A 17,563-nucleotide genomic window follows, 5' to 3' on the forward strand; every position below is an offset into this window, starting at 1 on the left:
ACACCCACCAAGTGTGGATCGATCTGATGAAGGGCTGTCGAGATAATGGAAGAACGTGCATACATACTGTACATACAGACCGACAGAGATTCCTGGAATTATCGATGGATCGAAGATAAAAAATATATATAATAATAAGAAGAAGATAAGAGATAAGAGGAAAAGAGAAAAAATAGAGAAGAGAAAAAATAGAAATAAATACAATGGTAGTGATGTTGCTGGTGTCTTCTTCCCAAAATCACCGCCGTGCAAGGCAGAGGAGCGAACACGGTGATCGGAACAAATATGTTAGAAAGTTCCAGTTGATGAATTGGATCACATCGGAGCGGAAAAAAAATAGCATTGGGCTGGTCCATAAAACTTGGGCTGGTTTTGAAATAACTGGTGTTAGGGAGGGAGGGAGCCAGCTGCGCATCTCTGTTCCCCATTACTCCAAACAGAACAGTGTGTTTTTATTTTGAATGTGTTTATTTTCCTCCCCTCCCTATTTGAAATGAACCAAAGAGGCCCGCGCCGCCCGTTTTTAGACTGCGGTCGGGCTGGAAATTGTCAAACTGATCTGGCAAACACGGCAAACGGCGCTGTCCTTGGAGTGAAACTGCAAATGAAATGGCCCCGAGACGAATGAAATCATCTGATAACCGAGTTTGTTTTTTATCGGAACTTTCCACGTATTTCCAATGAGGATTATTGATGAACTCGATTTGAAGGCTTTAAACTTCCCTTTCACATCTTTATAAAAACATAGACGCAGTGCGCAAAGCTGACTTCGTGTTTCGCACCTGGAGAAAGATGTTTCTTGAAGTCGAAAATACTCGAAGGTTTACGGAGATATATAAAGCCGCTTAAATCCCTGCGGCCAGACCCCCCCGCCGCCCCAAGGAAACCCCCCCCCCCCCCCCCCGTGTGGGTGCAAACCGGTTCGCCCTGGGAGCAGAAGCGCTGCCTCATTTCATTAGCCGCCGCTAAACCTCTTTGGGGCCCCGGAATCGGCCCGACCACAATCCAACGCAAAGCTGAACCCGCTGAAAGCCCGCACGCCCTTGGCGTCCCCCCCCCCCGGACGTCTGGTCGCGCCCCCACCCCCGCCGCTCATCCTCACCCGCCGCCACACGCCTCGGACGCCGGCAATCTGCCTGATGGGTCTGCCCGAGCGCGTCACGTAAGGTCCGTGCGCGGAGGCGTGCGTGGCTTATTAATGAGCGGGCGCTTAGACACGAGAATAACAAAAACGGAACATAACGTCACGGAGCCGGACGCGACACGACGCCGCGTGTCCGTCCTCGGGGCAGGGGCGCGGGTGTTGCGGCGTCTTCAGAACGGCACAAGCGAACAGAAACGAGGCGGAAAAAATGAATGACGATGAAGTAAGGCAAACAAAAAAAAAAAAAAAGAATAAAAATAGGGGGGGGGGGGGGACAACTTCCAATATTTCGCTCACAAAATGGCAATATAAAGTAAACTTAAAAATTAACTAGAAGATGTAGGAGTTTTCCAATATAAGAAAAAAAAAATGGCAATATATATTGGAACATTTCATTATTTAACTGATTAATATTTGATAATAGTTATTTAGCATTTTTTAAAGGATAGGCCTATTAAGCAATAATATGCAATTATAGGACAAGTAAATATGTGTGAAGCCATATTGTATAAATAGATCTAGTCTGGTGAAATAGTCGTAAGAATAATGTGGCATTATAATAACAGCAACACTAATATAACATTGAGTATGTATTAATTACGTGTGCCATACATATAGTTTATATAATTGCCCTGAGGAAAACATTTTGTGGCAGCGTATTTAACTGTTATAAAAACAACGTCTAAATAAGAGGCAGTGAAATATCTACAGAGATGGTGATGATGATGATGATAATGATTATGATGATGATGCTGATGAAGAGGATGATGATGATGATGATGGGAGTGGTAGATGATGATGATGATGATGATGATGATGATGATGAAGACGATGAAGCTTTTAATGTGTTCTGTTCTGCAACACATGGCAGCACACCGTGCAAGGTGCTGCTCATTTGACATCACAGGGTTTAAAGAATTAGAGACACGTGCAGAGAAAGTGATCCTACTTTGGGGGCAGACACTTGGCCGGACCACAGAGAGAGAGCGAGAGAGACTGGAAGGACAGATGAGGAGGAGAGGCTCAGGGGAGAGGATCAGTAGATTGCAAGGATAACCAAATTCGGGAGCTGAGAGATCAGAATTCTTCTCTAGATTTTTCTTGACTATTTTTGATTCATTTTGGACTTGATTCACTGTCTTATTGTAACTATACGGTGCATGGTTCCACATTCTTAACTGAGCAACATATAACACTGATCTATCTATTTACCGCAGAGACACAAAACAAAGTTCCAACAGGACAAAAAGACTTTGAGACTATATTTTGGTCAGTATGATGCAGCAGGTCAACAGCTCACCCTTCCTCAAGCCCTTCTTCCTCAAGACCCCCGTGGGAGTGGACATCCCACGGCGGCAGCGGAGGCACACACTGCCCGCCAGCGAGTTCAGGAACCTCAACAAGCAGGACGCCATCAGCGTGTTCGAGATCGAGAGGGAAGGTGCGTACCACGTCCACCAACAAAAAGAATGAAATTTGATCACGAAACATAGACTAGATGGCAACTTAGTTACTCAGAATGCAAAACCGTGATGACAATGAATCAGAATGAGCTTATTCAAGGATGTCATGGTGATTCTCGGTGCGTATCTGCAGATGACTGCCATTTTAAAAAGCTTGACAGTCTGAAAAAAGTAGAATAGAATAAAAAGTAAAAGAAAAAATGCTTCATAAATATGCAAATATACAAAACAGAAATAGTGATATATAAAGAATATGCCGAATGTACATGTGATTCTATGCATAGGGTAAGAAAGTAAATGTCAATAAGTGATATTTCCACTTAACGTTGATGATCCCTCCCCGCAGCCTTCGTGTCGGTCTCCGGGGCGTGTCCCCTGACCCTGGACGAGGTGCTGACCTTCCTGGGGGAGTGTCCCGAGCTGTCCCTGGGCTGGTTCGAGGAGGGCCAGCTGGTGGCCTTCATCATCGGCTCCGGCTGGGGCAAGGAGAGGCTGGCCCAGGTGGGAGATATTAAACTTTGTCACATGTCATTGCGTTGCATAAACCTTGGGGTTATGTCTTTGTTTCACATAGAAGACAATGAAGCTTCATCTCCAAGAGTGGAGGACTAGGTTAAATAAAACAGAAGAAAATATAACGTGGTTTTCTATGATTATGTGTGTATTTCTATTTCTTTTTTATTCTTCTTCTTCTTCTTATTATTATCATTATTGTTATTATTATTATTATTATTGTTGTTGTTGTTATTATCTTTGTTATTATAATTATTATTATCATTATTATTATTATTATTATTATTATTAGGCAATTCACTATTGTGCTTTTTATTTCCTTGATGGTCAAAAAGTAAAAAAGGGAAAAAATTATATTCAAAGTATACTTTAAGTATGTTAAAATTATGCGTCTACCCATTTGTACTTTGGATTTTTTTTTTTACTTCACATTATTAAATTAATGAACAAATTAAAAGTACATGTTTCGTATGATATTATACACATCATATTGAAACATTAACCTAACTTTAACTGTGCTTTAGTATACTTTAATTATTATACTTATTTATTATTCTAAAAGTGTCAACAATCCAAAATACATAAAACATACATTTTGAATATATTTAAGCACACATACAACTTTCAGCACATTAAGTGCAATTTACTTGGTAGTATATTAATGAATACATAAAAAGTATACTGGATATACTGGGTTAGGCTCTGTAAGCAGGTTGTGGTTTAGGGTTATGATTCGGGGTTACTTATACTTTCTCGCCCCCCCCCTGCACCGCCACAGGAGGCCATGACGCAGCACGTGCCCGACACCTCCACCGTGCACATCCACGTGCTGTCCGTGCACCGCCACTGCCGGCAGCAGGGCAAGGGCTCCGTCCTGCTGTGGCGCTACCTGCAGTACCTGCGCTGCGTGCCGGGCCTGCGCCGCGCGCTGCTCATCTGCGAGGAGTTCCTGGTCCCCTTCTACCGCAAGGCCGGCTTCAAGGAGAAGGGCCCGTCGGCCATCGCCGTGCCCAACATGTGCTTCCAGGAGATGGAGTACACGCTGGGGGGCCAGGCCTACGCCCGCAGGAACAGTGGCTGCTAAGTCCCCCCCACCCAGATCCCAACAGACACCGTCCCCAAATCCAAACTCCGTCTTTTATCTCACGCAGACTCTGGGCAGGAATCTTTCTTTTTTGTTTGTTTGTTTTGCGTTTAAAACCATCCCTGTTGGAAAAGCAGATAGAGGCGCAGAGATAAGAAGGTTCTTTACGCGCCGCGGCTTGGTAGGCGTCTGACGGAGTGTCCCCAAAATTCGGCACCCAAAACAACGTCCCAGAAGACTGACGCTGACTTCCCTGGTTCCAAGACTCGCACGTTAAAATGCAGTGTATCGTTCCCATTTGGGAGATCACCTGCTGTCGGATGGGGGTGGTAGCTCAGGCGGTAGAGCTGGTGGTCTGGTAATCTAAAGGTTGCTGGTTCGATCCCAGGCTCCTCCTGCTAGCATGCTGTAGTGTCCTTGAGCAAGACACTTAACCCCTAATTGCTCCTGATGGCTGCGTCCGTCAGTGTTTGAATAATTGTAAGTCGCTTTGGATAAAAGCGTCTGCTAAATGTAATGTAATGTCAATTAAAGAGCCTTGTATTACCAGTAGCATCCCAAGTGAGTAACGTGTTATGTATTGAATGTAGTATTCATTTGAGAAAAAAAAATCTAGTATTTTTGTTGGATCGCTGAGCGACTAAAGGCGGTTTCAGTTGTTTTGCATCTACATCCAAAAATGTCATCGAAGATGTCCCCAGTTCCCTGCAGGATCTGGGCCTTGAGAGTTAAGGAGAAATCATTCTTTCTTTCTACACTGACAATAAAACGAGTCATTGGATCAACTTGAAAAAATGACTAAATTTATAATTGAGAGATTAAAAAAATATTTTTTGTTGAGAAAACCCCCAAAAAATACATAGGTTTAACAATTAAAAGCATTTTTAAAGTTGATTCACTATACACAATCTAATATTTCTCCAAATAATGAAAAGACGGCCACGCTGGTTCAGGATCAATACTGGGAAAAAAAGGGAATATCCCGGAACGCAGAAACACCCTCGTTCATTTACGATGTAAATACTGTTCTATTTTTGTAACTATTCTATTTTTGTGTACATAGAAACATCCTGATGGTTTGATGAAATCATGTCTTGGCTTTGGCTCCTCGTTTTGTATCGGCGATAATTAAAAATGCAATATTAAAAGCAATTAAAGAATCCGTAGGTCCTTTTAAAACCGTCTGTGTGATAAGCGGTCGGAGTGAATAAATACAACGTCGGACAAAGTCGGGTTTGTTGTAAAAAAACAAAAAAAAAAAAAAAAAAAAAAAAATTTGAGAAACATTTCGTCAAAATGCGTAGAAAGAACGAGACGGACTCCTTGAGTGGTTTGTTGCTGATTTCTTTTCTTTTTTTTTTTTTTTTACTTGTATTTAGTTACATGTGAGTAGGCAGGTAGCTAAAACACTACCGCTTTCATAAACAAATCATCACTCCTCGAGAAGCAATTAAAAACACATGAAAGTAACATCCGAGTGCTCGTAACGTAACAAAAATATGGCAGTAGTTGGTACATCTGAACAAGGCACCAAAGGTATTTCATATCGTATCATATGCTTTGTCCCTGGTTCTTCGTGAGGTTGCCTGAATAGTTATAAGCCCGACATTGAGACTGTGATTGTTAAAAAAAATAAAAAAAATAAAAAATAAAAATAATAATAATAATAAAATAAAAAACTCAAGGCTGCTCCTCGTGTCCGTACCAGCGTGTGTGGGTGCGCCTTCCCGAGAAAGGCTGACGTGCTTTTTCCGGGATGGTCGCCGTGCTCGTTTTTTCACTGGACAGAGGAGGAGGAGGAGGAGGAGGAGAGACCATAATCGCCGGTGGGCGGGTGGGTGGGGTGGGGGGAGTGTTTTGTGACGGAGGGGGGATAGTGACATATGACAGAGTAAAAAACAAACAAAGAAAACAGAAAAAAAAACAAAAAAAACAAACACAAGCAAAATATCCACAGAGTCCACAGAGAGTAGGGAGCTGCACACCGCCGGCCCGGACGCGTTCGGAGGGCCGGTTCCCTGTCCGTGTGCGTGTGACCTGATGCCTCGTCCTCTCGTCCCGCCCCCGCCCCTCCTCAGTGGAGGTGGGCGTTGAGGTCGTACTTCTCGCAGAACTTGTCGGTGAAGGGGATGCAGGTGAGCAGCTCGCACCACTCGCACTTGATGGGGTAGACGTAGAAGAGCACGGCCAGGCCGGCGAACAGCCCCACGAACACCAGCAGCGAGACGATGATCTGGCAGCGCTTGCGGTACATGTCCGTGCGCCCGAAGCTGATGTAGGGCAGGAAGGCGAAGGAGAGGAAGAAGCCGGAGGCGAAGCCGCAGATGTGGGCGAAGTTGTCGATCCAGGGCAGCAGGCCGAAGGCGAAGAGGAAGAGCACCACGCACAGCAGCTTGACCAAGGCGCGCCAGGGCTGCGCCAGGATCTGCCAGCTCTGGATCAGCTCCACGAACAGGCACGCCAGGATGCCGAACTGGGAGCCCGCCGGACCCACCTGGAGGGATGGTACCAGACACATTTTGAATCTCCTGTTCTGCTCATTTTCTGTTCTCTTGACTTTTACATTCTATTTATATTCTGCATCGGTGTAAACATCAGGTTGAGCCCAGTGGTATTCAACATGAAAATAAAAGTATTTCAGTTTCTATATATGATAGATAGGGAGATGGATGGATAGACAGACAGACAGACAGGCAGACAGACAAATAGACAGATAGATACAGTATACAGACAGACAGACAGACAGACAGACAAATAGACAGATAGATACAGTAGATAGACAGACAGACAGACAGACAGATAGATATATAGATAGACAGTAGACAGACAGACAGATAGACACAGTAGGTAGATAGATAGACAGACAGACAGACAGACAGACGGACGGACGGACGGACAGACAGACAGACAGACAGACAGACAGACAGACAGACAGACAGACAGACAGACAGACAGACAGACAGACAGACAGACAGACAGACAGACAGACAGACAGACGGACAGACGGACAGACGGACAGACAGATAGACAGATAGATACAGTAGATAGACAGACAGACAGACAGATAGATAGATAGATAGGTAGATAGACAGACAGATACATAGATAGATAGACAGATAGATAGATAGATAGATAGATAGACAGACAGACAGACAGATAGACACAGTAGATAGATAGACAGACAGACAGACAGATAGATATATAGACAGACAGTCAGACAGATAGACAGACAGACAGACAGACAGACAGACAGACAGACAGACAGACAGACAGACAGACAGACAGACAGACAGACAGACAGACAGACAGACAGACAGACAGACAGACAGACAGACAAATAGACAGATAGATACAGTAGATAGACAGACAGATAGATAGATAGATAGGTAGATAGACAGACAGATACATAGATAGATAGACAGATAGATAGATAGATAGATAGATAGACAGACAGACAGACAGACAGACAGACAGATAGATAGATAGATAGATAGATAGATAGATAGATAGATAGATAGATAGATAGATAGATAGATAGATAGATAGATAGATAGATAGATAGATAGATAGATAGATAGATAGATAGATAGATAGACAGACAGACAGACAGACAGACAGACAGACAGACAGACAGACAAATAGACAAATAGACAGATAGATACAGTAGATAGACAGACAGACAGACACATAGATAGATAGATAGGTAGATAGACAGACAGATACATAGACAGATAGACAGATAGATAGATAGATAGATAGACAGACAGACAGACAGACAGACAGACAGACAGACAGACAGATAGATACAGTAGATAGACAGACAGACAGATAGATAGATAGATAGATAGGTAGATAGACAGACAGATACATAGATAGATAGACAGATAGATAGATAGATAGATAGACAGACAGACAGACAGACAGATAGATAGATAGATAGATAGATAGATAGATAGATAGATAGATAGATAGATAGACAGACAGACAGACAGACAGACAGACAGACAGACAGACAGACAGACAGACAAATAGACAAATAGACAGATAGATACAGTAGATAGACAGACAGACAGACACATAGATAGATAGATAGGTAGATAGACAGACAGATACATAGACAGATAGACAGATAGATAGATAGATAGATAGATAGACAGACAGACAGACAGACAGACAGACAGACAGACAGACAGACAGATAGATACAGTAGATAGACAGACAGACAGATAGATAGATAGGTAGATAGACAGACACATAGACACATAGATAGATAGATAGATAGATAGACAGACAGACAGACAGACAGACAGACAGACAGATAGACAGACAGATAGATAGATAGATAGATAGATAGATATATAGATAGACAGACAGACAGACAGACAGACAGACAGCCAGACAGACAGAGAGACAGACGGTTTAAATTGGCAGTAACATTCATTTCTGCAGAGCAAAAGCAGTGTCCGTCTGAAATTGGGGGACGGTGCAAAAAAAGATTTGGGAAGATTATGCAAATCCCTTGAGCCACATTACATTATATGGCTAAATAATCGTTTTTAACCGAGGTAAAAGTACGGCTGCAATGTAAATCACTTTTCACCGACTTGCCCCGTTCAGTTAACTCTGGGATTATTAAAGTCTTATCTCATCCTGTCCCCTGTAATCTCAATGTTTACACGGTGACCTCGGCTCGGTAGGGCAGGAAGATGGAGGAGGCCAGGTTGCCGGTGATGCCGCTCAGGATGTAGATGATGGAGATCCGCAGCCAGCCTGCCAGCTTCTCCAGGTCCCTCAGGATGGTCATCTGGAACGCCACCGAAACCAGGCAGTGGAGGATTCTGGGAAACAAACAAAGAAACAATTCAAAACATTGACAAACACACGGGCAGACGGGACTTGGAAACGCAAGAGAGAGAAAATCCCACTTTCTAAAATGTATTTTACCGTCTGAAATTCTCCCTTTTCTCCAACTCTCCTTTTGACTTTTCATATTTGTTTGCTAATTTTTCCACCACTTTTTCCTGTACTCTTGTTTTTTTATGAATGGCTGTGTTTTACTCCAGTATGTGATTTATTTTTGTTTGCATGTTGTAGTGTGTTGGAGCAACTTGAAAAGCTCTTTACAAATAAAATGAATTATTATTATTATTATTATTATTATTATTATTATTATTATTATTATTATTATTATTGTTATTATTATTATTATTATCATTATTATTATTATAGAAATACTGTCTTAAAATAAGAATTTTAAATATATAAAATAAAATAATAATAAAAATAATGAGTTAATTATAATTAATAATAATGAAATAAAAGAAGGGCTATGGGGCCAATAGCACCAAAGCCTACAGTGTATACAATAGAAAACAAAGGAAAAAATACCAGTTATCTATGGGGTAGAAATGGCCATGTAATACAGTTAAATAAGCATTAAATAAACTCCAAGGTGTCTCTATATGTGTGTGTGTGTGTGTGTGTGTGTGTGTGTGTGTGTGTGTGTGTATGTGTGTGTGTGTGCGTGCGTGCGTGCGTGCGTGAGTGCGTGCGTGTGCACATGTCTGGGAGATAATCCTGCGCCCGTCTAGCTGAGAAAAACACCTCAGCAGCAGAACCAGAGCTGATCTCTATCTCCCTGAAGGTTAATGAGAGCACGCTGCGAGGGCACTCGGGTTAATTAGGGTTCGGGACGTAGGTACAAAACTATATGAAGAATGACGTCTTTCAACCTTTTTCAGGACACAATGTTGTATTTGTAGGTGTTCGAGATGTATCTCTCATCTCAAAGCGATAATAACCAAAAATAAATAAATAATAATCTAACATTAATCTCACATTTTTTGAGCAAAAAAAAAAAAAAAAGCAATTCCCACAGTGATTTGGGGTTTATTTCTTGTGTTTACCTTCTCACTACAGGGATAAAAACGTGTTAGTACGTGAGTACGTTAGACTAAGCCACCGGTTCATGTGAAATAATCCGCGGACAAATTTCCGGGACGGTTTGGTTTCGGAGATTGAAAAACGTCAAAGGGCTCCGGACGCGCTGTGGCGCCCGCCGACTGACCCCGCGTGCAGGAAGAGAGAGAGCCAGAGCCGGTAGAACTGGTCCGGGATCTCGGGGTTGAGGAAGGGCAGCAGACCACACACGTTGTCCATGCAGTGAACCTGAGGGAACAAAAACACATTATTCATAATTATAAGGAAGAGTGTGTGTGTGTGTGTGTGTGTGTGTATGTGTTTGTGTGTGTGTGCGTGTGTGTGTGTGTGTGTGTCTGTGTGTGTGTATGTGTGTGTGTGTGTGTGTGTGCGCGCGTGTGTGACGGGGACAAAGGGATCGGTAAGCGGTGTTAGTTCTGTGTTTTACTACGTGGGATCGGTCACGTAGAAAATATTGTTCAGTAGACGCCGCTGGGAATTAAGACGCAAGAGGAGATGAGTCAAGTTGGTACAGAACAGAACTAATGAACCATTTATACCCACGAGAAAATTTGAAAGTTTGAACATTTGGGCAACACAGTCCATTTAACCAATTTCTCACTTCAAAAATGTTCTATTCATCGCGGCGTTTGCTTATAATCGGCTGAAAACCCCCCTAAAAATTCGGACGGGCGGATGCAGCGGCGGAAACGGATGACAAAAAAAAAATAATAATAAAAAAGAAAATGTGGCCGGGGCGAGGTGATGATGTCATAACGGCGCCAGCTCCAGCGCGGGGAGGACCTCACCTGCGAGCACAGCGTGGCCCCCTCGTGTAGGTAGCCGTTCATGAAGTCGCAATATTCCCGCGACGTGATTTCACACCTGATAGAAAAAGGGGATGAGTCGTCAGACGCCCACCCCCATTCATACATTTATTACAGTAGATATTTGGTATATACTGTACTGTACTGTACTGTACTGTACTGTACTATATGCCTCTCCCCACCTTCCTTTGGTACCGATGCAGCAGGGCCGGCCGGTGATGGTGCAGTCGATGTGAGGCAGGTTGGTGTGGTTCCCTGTGTTATACCTGGTGCAAATCTAAACGCAAACGCAGACAAGTGAGTAAGACAACGAGTCGTTTCCCCGGTAACGTGAGGGGGTTAAAGTGTCGGGGGGGGGGGGGGGGCGCCGTGCACTCACGGGCCACTTGGTGATGTCATCGGGCCACTCATGCGGCGATACCGAGGCCGGCTCCAAACAGATCCTGCAGGAGAAAAACAGCAACAAAAACAGTTCTGTTTGTTTGTCGTTCAGGTTTTGTCATCCGCGTCTCACTTCTTCTCCCTTTCTCCACCTGCGCGGTCCTTTGCTTCGCCGTGGAGCCTCAGTTTTCTCCACGGGGGTTAATTCAAGTCTCATCTTTCTTATTGTGTCTCATCTTTTCTGATCTGCCTCAGCAGGCGTCCAGGGCGATCCGATCGCAAGTGGACAGCTCTGAGACCCGTCCGTTCACAGCCGTCTCCGGTCTCCACGTGCGTCTCGTGCGACCGCTTGTGATGGGATCTGGCCATACGCAAATTAACACCAGATCGCTTCCGTTTGCCTTGAACCGAATGTGAAGACCTTGGCGCGCGGGCAAAATCAAAACAACACCGGCCGAAATGTCGGTGCCGTGTGAAGTGTACGCAGCGCGGGGTTCGGTATGAACGGATTCCTTTTTGTTTCCTGACTTTTTACTTGTATGGAAAACTAAAAACATGAACATAACTCGGAGAATAGGAGTGGAGTCAGGCACGTCTATGGGACATAATTTAATTAGAAAAAAATTATGTTTTTGTGTAAATACTTTACTTGTCAATAATAAATCCTACTCTTCTGAAACGGGGAGACTTTCCCGACCAGAGAATTTTCATTTTCAATTTCAATTGTCGCGAAAAGGAGTAGGAGCTTCCACCCCCCGCGGGGGGACGTCAGTTGAGTCGGCGGTGCTTCAGTGCGGCCCGGGACACGTTGCGTTCACATAAAAGAACGTGGCCATATGCCGCCCGGACCCGCCGTATGCAGTCTGAGCGATCGGATCTCAGACCGCATTGGGGACGCATCGGACGCGTTCACACCTGATCCGATCCGATCTTGTGATCGGATCACCAAAAGACGCCTGTTAATGCCAGGTGTAAACGGGGCCTTGGGCACCAACTCAGTTCGGCGGCGCGATGGCTAAACCGCGACGGGCAGATCTCATGGACACACGGCGTCTCACCTGGGGTCCTGGTGGCACACGGAGCCGTGCTGCCGGTCTTTGCCGTTCAGCTGAGGAGTGCTCGGGTGCCACGGCCATTTCACCCACACGGCCAGAGTGCTCTGAGGGAGAGAGAGGGTGAGAAAGAGCCAGTGAGAGAGGGGGGGGGGGGTTAGCGTTTGCCGTGGGCTTTCACTCGATTGCAATGGGGGGGATTGCGGGCGGCGGAGAGCGCGCCGGACGCACCGAGCACTCCTCCTCGGAGGTCTGCACGCAGCCCGAGCGGTCGTTGCGGACGCAGCAGGCCGAGTGGCGCTCCACGGCTCGCTTGTCGCGGAGCAGGTCGTGCACCTGCTGGTCCTGCCGCATGCACGGAGAGTATTTGGCCCCGAGGTGGATCAGCGCCTCCTGGACGTCGGGACAAGAATTATCGCCCGGTGAGAAGAAGGGGGGAGAAAAAAAAAACAAGGTCTCCACAAACAGCCCGGCGGGCGTGGGATGTCAAGAGTGTGAACGGGGCTCACCGAACTCGGCCCGATCCAGAAGTTCTCCTGCTGGACAAACTTGACATTTTCATACACTCCCTTATTCCTTAGAATCTGAAGGGGGAAGAAAAAAGATGGTTGCACACGTTTTCGTGGAAATTGCAATTGAAATTTTTTTTTTTTATGTTTGTTGCTGATTTTTGGGTAACCGTATATTGCTATTTTTTCTATATATATTTTTTTTTTGTAAATTGAATATTTCCACAATTCTAGTTAATTTTTAGGTTATTTTTCATATTGCAAACTTTCTTCATTTTCACCCTGTTACTCCATTTATTACTGCCTACAGTATCCTTTTGATATGAGCTCCTGTGCCACCTATCTCAATAATTATTTTGGCAAATTCTCACGACAGCAGCAATTAGAGAATGTGGAGATTTTCCCTGGATTGTTATTTTGGAGCCGCCACTAATTCTACGAGTTGCTTGCTGACAATTTAGGGAGATAATCAACCAGTGCGTCACTGCTTTCATGAGAAACGGATACATTTCAAACGTTAACTCCACGATTCATTGAAAATACATCAATCAAACATCAATAAATCAGCCTTAGAGATGCCCTATGACCCCGGGTGGATATCAAGTGACCCCCTGCGTGGAGGTCCCGACCCCAAGGTTGAGCGTCCAGAATGGAGCTGGAATAATATCTCGGTAAAACACGAGCCGGGACTCACGGAATCGACCGTCTCGTGCTGGGAGAAGCCGACCGGCGCGATGCCGTAGATGCAAACGGCCAAAATGGTGATGAGCAAATGGACGAAGGTGATCCAGTAGGTGAAGAAGGGTCTGGGCGGAGGTGGAGAAAACATCACAGAACGATTTGACGTTTGAATGAAAAAAAAATAAAATAAAAATAAAAACTCCTCCACCCCCGTTCCACCTCGGCCGGGAGAGACGGGCGGTGGAGGAGGGTGGAGGTGTGTCTACCTGTGGTCGTCCATGTCCTCAATCTGCCTCTTGACGTAGCTGTCGATGCGCTTGCGGTAGGTGCGGTTGGTCAGCCTCCCCACCATGCCCAGCCCGTACGGCCTCTTCTCCCGGGCGAACAGCTTCTTGACGGGCACAACGATGCGCTGTCCCCGCCGCTGCCCGTTGATGCTCACCACCTCCTGCCGCAGGGGGACCTTGGGGGGGCCCGAGGTCCCCTCCTTGGCCTTGCGCCACCCGCGCTCCAGGGGCCTGGGAGGAAAAAAGGAGGAGGGGGAGGAGGAGGAGGAGATGGACGGAGAGATAAAACAAGAGGACGCAAGCGGTGTTTTTCATCTCCCATCCGCGGAGCTACGCTCAAGTTTTAATGTAAATAGTGTAAATAAATAAAAAGTTTTCTTTCTGCTCGTCTTCATCAAAATGACCGTTAGCCCATGTGCAACATGGCTACAAAAACTACAATCTTTATCACATTTCCTCAATACTCATATTTGCTCTTTCTGTTTCAATACCATTGTTATCGCCGTATCGTAGCAATTTTTATAGTGCAAAGAAAATAATTTCCACACTCAATTTAAAGCATTAATGGGAAAATCAGTTTCCAGGACGGTTGTTGACATGTAACTGTACCACGCACAGATGGAACAAAGCCAATGATTCAGTGCCACAGTGAAATATACTTTCATGAAACATTTAAATATTCTAACACAGCCCCAGGAATAATCCCCAGTATGTATGAGTCACCACCCAAGCAGTGACTGTGGAGTGTGTTGCTGTGTCGTTGTTGTTGTTTATGCTATGCGGTTGTGATGTTGTTGTTATGTTGTTGCTATTGTTGTTGTGTTGTTATTGTGGTTGTAATTTGATGTGTTTGTTGTTGTTGTGTTGGTGTCTGCCGTTGCGTTAGTGTTGTCGTTGGTGCTATTGTTGCTGTGTTATTGGTGTACTGTTGGTATTGTTGCGTTGATGTTGGTGTCATTGCTGTGCGTCCCTCACAGCATGAGGTGACTCCTCTCCAGCTCCGTCTTGTCCAGCGCGCTCCCCGTCAGCTCCGTCTCCTCCACCATCAGTTTGCTCCCGGGCTCCGCCTCCTTCATGGCCGCCTCGGAGGGGGACTCGAACACCTCGTCCGCGTAAGTGGACAGCTCCTCGTGCAGCAGGATGTCCTGCAGGAACGCCAGCACAACGTCACGCTGAGCGACCCCAGACAGGTTTTTGTGATCGTACTGTAGTCACTCAAAGCTGCAAAGTTTGATTTCCAGGGCTCGGCACAAAAGGACTGCACGCCTTTGGGTGGATATGTGTTTTCAAATGTCATTCGAACGCTCCTGGCGAGCTCCATCAAAGGTACTGTAAAAGGACCTTAAGTTTATAATTTTTTTTAAAGAAATTTAGAGAAAAAGTGACTTTTTTTTTGGTGCAAAAAAAAGGTGTAAGTAGACTGAGCTTGGTGCACAAAGGTTCACTATTTTTCTGCACTTATCTTTTAAAATAGTAATTGACTTGAGCCTAGGTCATAGGTGCTGTTTGTGACATCAGTGTGATTCTTCACTCCATTCCCAACAATGCAAGACAAATAGTAATATAAAGCATAAGAAAAGTAGCTGTAGAAAATATATATATATACAAAAAATTATAAAATAAAATAATTAGGGGAAAAATATAAAAATCAAGAAAAAATTATATATATATATATATATATATATATATATATATGCTTAAATAATAAATAATAAGCAGAAGATTTTAAGGAATTAAGGTAAAGAGTAAACAGCGTGGGAACAGAAGCGCAAAAGGTAAAATAAAACGAGATTTAACATAGGTTTGACATAGCACATAACCAAAGGTATGTGCTATGATTCGCCTCTAAAATTCCAGTGTGATCTTCTTCACGTAATGATGGAATGTCGGTCGTGTAAACTGGCTCCCCCTTTACCCGGGCGAAGAAGGAGGTGTCCAGTTCATCAGCAAAGTCCACCATGTCCTCCTCCATGAAGCTGGCGGGGGTGAAACTCCTCCTTTGGGCTCGTCTGAGAGTGTTGTCCCGCAGCGAGCGCCCCTGACACACACACACACACACACACACACACACACACACACACACACACACACACACACACACACACACACACACACACACACACACACACACATAAGTATACACAGAAATTCTGAGGAGAACCCTGAGAATCAAAACTAAAAGAATGTAGTAGAATGTAGAAAAAAATAGTTTTTTGGGAAAATGCTGCTTTAAATTGTGAAAACATTTATTTTATTCTTTCTGAAGTTTAAAAATTGCGAAATTAGAAATGCATTTTAAGTTGAGGAAAGCTAAAATAATATAGGGTTTTAATGAAATAACGCAACATTTTTAATTGGAACGCGACCGATGTAATGTTTTTTTTTTCAGTGTAGCTTGTGTTGAATACCATACATGATTCTACCAACTTCATGTACAACATTGTTTTAAATATTTAAATTGGAGGAGCGACTACCCTACGATAGCTGAATGTTACTGTATGCATGACATTATGCGGCCATACCGCATATACACGTGACACTCGCCCACATAAAAAACGTAATCAACAGTCAAAACAAGCTTCCATCCAGATGACATATGAGCAGACTTTTAATTTACGGCAGCCACCTTGACGAGCGCCGCTGCGGCCCTGAAGCTCATCTTGGCGACCGACTCCCTCTTGCGCCGGCGCGGCAGCCGGTTGAGTCCTGAGCGGGAGCTGGTGAAGGAGCAGAGCGAGGCGGCCCCAGGCGTGATGGGCGTCTGGGGGACGCTGTAGCCGTCCACCTCCTCCACCATGCGGAAGGCCCGTCCCCGCGCCAGAGGGTCAACAATCTGGGCAAAAAAAAATATATATAAAATATAAAATAAAATAAATAAATGAACCATCTGCACGTACAACGGAGTTTAATGATGGTGGGGTGATTAATGGGTTAATTCATTCATTGGTCCTGGCAACATCAACAAATAAATGAAAACAACAACAACAAAGATAACAAATGAAAAAAATAATAGGTATTGGGTTGTTATTAGCAGTAAATATTTGAGTATTTTTTTATTTTACTATTATTATATTATATATGATATATATATATATATATATATATAAAATATATAATATATATTCTAATATTCTTATATTATGTGTATTGTGAACCGATTTTACTAATTGTGGTTCTAATATGCATATATATTTAGTTAAGACAAGTCTTTGACCGTGAATATATAAGATATAATATAAGATAAATATAACTATTAATCCCTAGGGAGTAAATTCAGGATATATTATGGAATTTAAATGTCTGTCTGAGTAATGAAATACTCTCTATGCAGACCTCAGGTAACAGTGCTACTGTGGAGTTTTCCAGTCATGGAATATGATCAAATTGACAAAAATGTTATTGTTGTTGGTCCTGGGAAGGTTTAATTCAATGTGCAACAAGAAAAAAATCTGTGTGACAAAAATCATTTTAGAATAAATATATCTGCGATACGATATTTATTTATACATATTTAAGTTGCTTCTACTGGGTGTTAACCTTTACTAAATAAGTGAAAAAAAAAAATTAAGTCGTTGAATACAACGTGTGGGACGTGAATGAATGAATGAATGAATGTCCTGGATGCCCTGTATTTTCACACATCGTCTTTTTACACCTAATCCTATATCCAAGTCAAATTTGCTTGATTTCCCGTCACATCGCC

At 43.8% G+C, this 17,563-nt stretch overlaps 2 protein-coding genes across 3 annotated transcripts in view; one reads left to right on the top strand and one right to left on the bottom strand.

Moving 5' to 3' along the window:
* Positions 1 to 2,419: 2,419 nt before the first annotated feature.
* aanat2 (arylalkylamine N-acetyltransferase 2) lies at positions 2,420 to 4,204 on the top strand (the record flags this gene model as incomplete). Its single annotated transcript, XM_080009770.1, has 3 exons — positions 2,420 to 2,585; positions 2,954 to 3,108; positions 3,899 to 4,204. The coding sequence occupies 3 exons, from the start codon at positions 2,420 to 2,422 to the stop codon at positions 4,202 to 4,204; spliced, it is 627 nt and encodes a 208-aa protein (XP_079865896.1).
* A 1,328-nt stretch (positions 4,205 to 5,532) lies between these two features.
* rhbdf1a (rhomboid 5 homolog 1a) overlaps positions 5,533 to 17,563 on the bottom strand; it is a 41,676-nt gene continuing 29,645 nt past the window's right edge. For both annotated transcript variants that reach the window (XM_080009605.1, XM_080009604.1), the window contains 14 exons: positions 16,487 to 16,693; positions 15,776 to 15,898; positions 14,836 to 15,005; positions 13,840 to 14,091; positions 13,587 to 13,698; positions 12,893 to 12,967; positions 12,615 to 12,776; positions 12,390 to 12,490; positions 11,330 to 11,393; positions 11,133 to 11,227; positions 10,933 to 11,008; positions 10,272 to 10,372; positions 8,889 to 9,042; positions 5,533 to 6,698 (listed from right to left, as the gene is read on the bottom strand). In XM_080009605.1, the coding sequence (XP_079865731.1) occupies positions 6,279 to 6,698; positions 8,889 to 9,042; positions 10,272 to 10,372; positions 10,933 to 11,008; positions 11,133 to 11,227; positions 11,330 to 11,393; positions 12,390 to 12,490; positions 12,615 to 12,776; positions 12,893 to 12,967; positions 13,587 to 13,698; positions 13,840 to 14,091; positions 14,836 to 15,005; positions 15,776 to 15,898; positions 16,487 to 16,693 (2,112 nt within the window). In that variant the 3' untranslated portion in view covers positions 5,533 to 6,278. The remainder of the gene's footprint in view (positions 6,699 to 8,888; positions 9,043 to 10,271; positions 10,373 to 10,932; positions 11,009 to 11,132; positions 11,228 to 11,329; positions 11,394 to 12,389; positions 12,491 to 12,614; positions 12,777 to 12,892; positions 12,968 to 13,586; positions 13,699 to 13,839; positions 14,092 to 14,835; positions 15,006 to 15,775; positions 15,899 to 16,486; positions 16,694 to 17,563) is intronic.

The sequence above is a fragment of the Zeus faber genome, assembly GCF_960531495.2.
Source record: "Zeus faber genome assembly, chromosome: 11".
Taxonomy (NCBI): domain Eukaryota; kingdom Metazoa; phylum Chordata; class Actinopteri; order Zeiformes; family Zeidae; genus Zeus; species Zeus faber.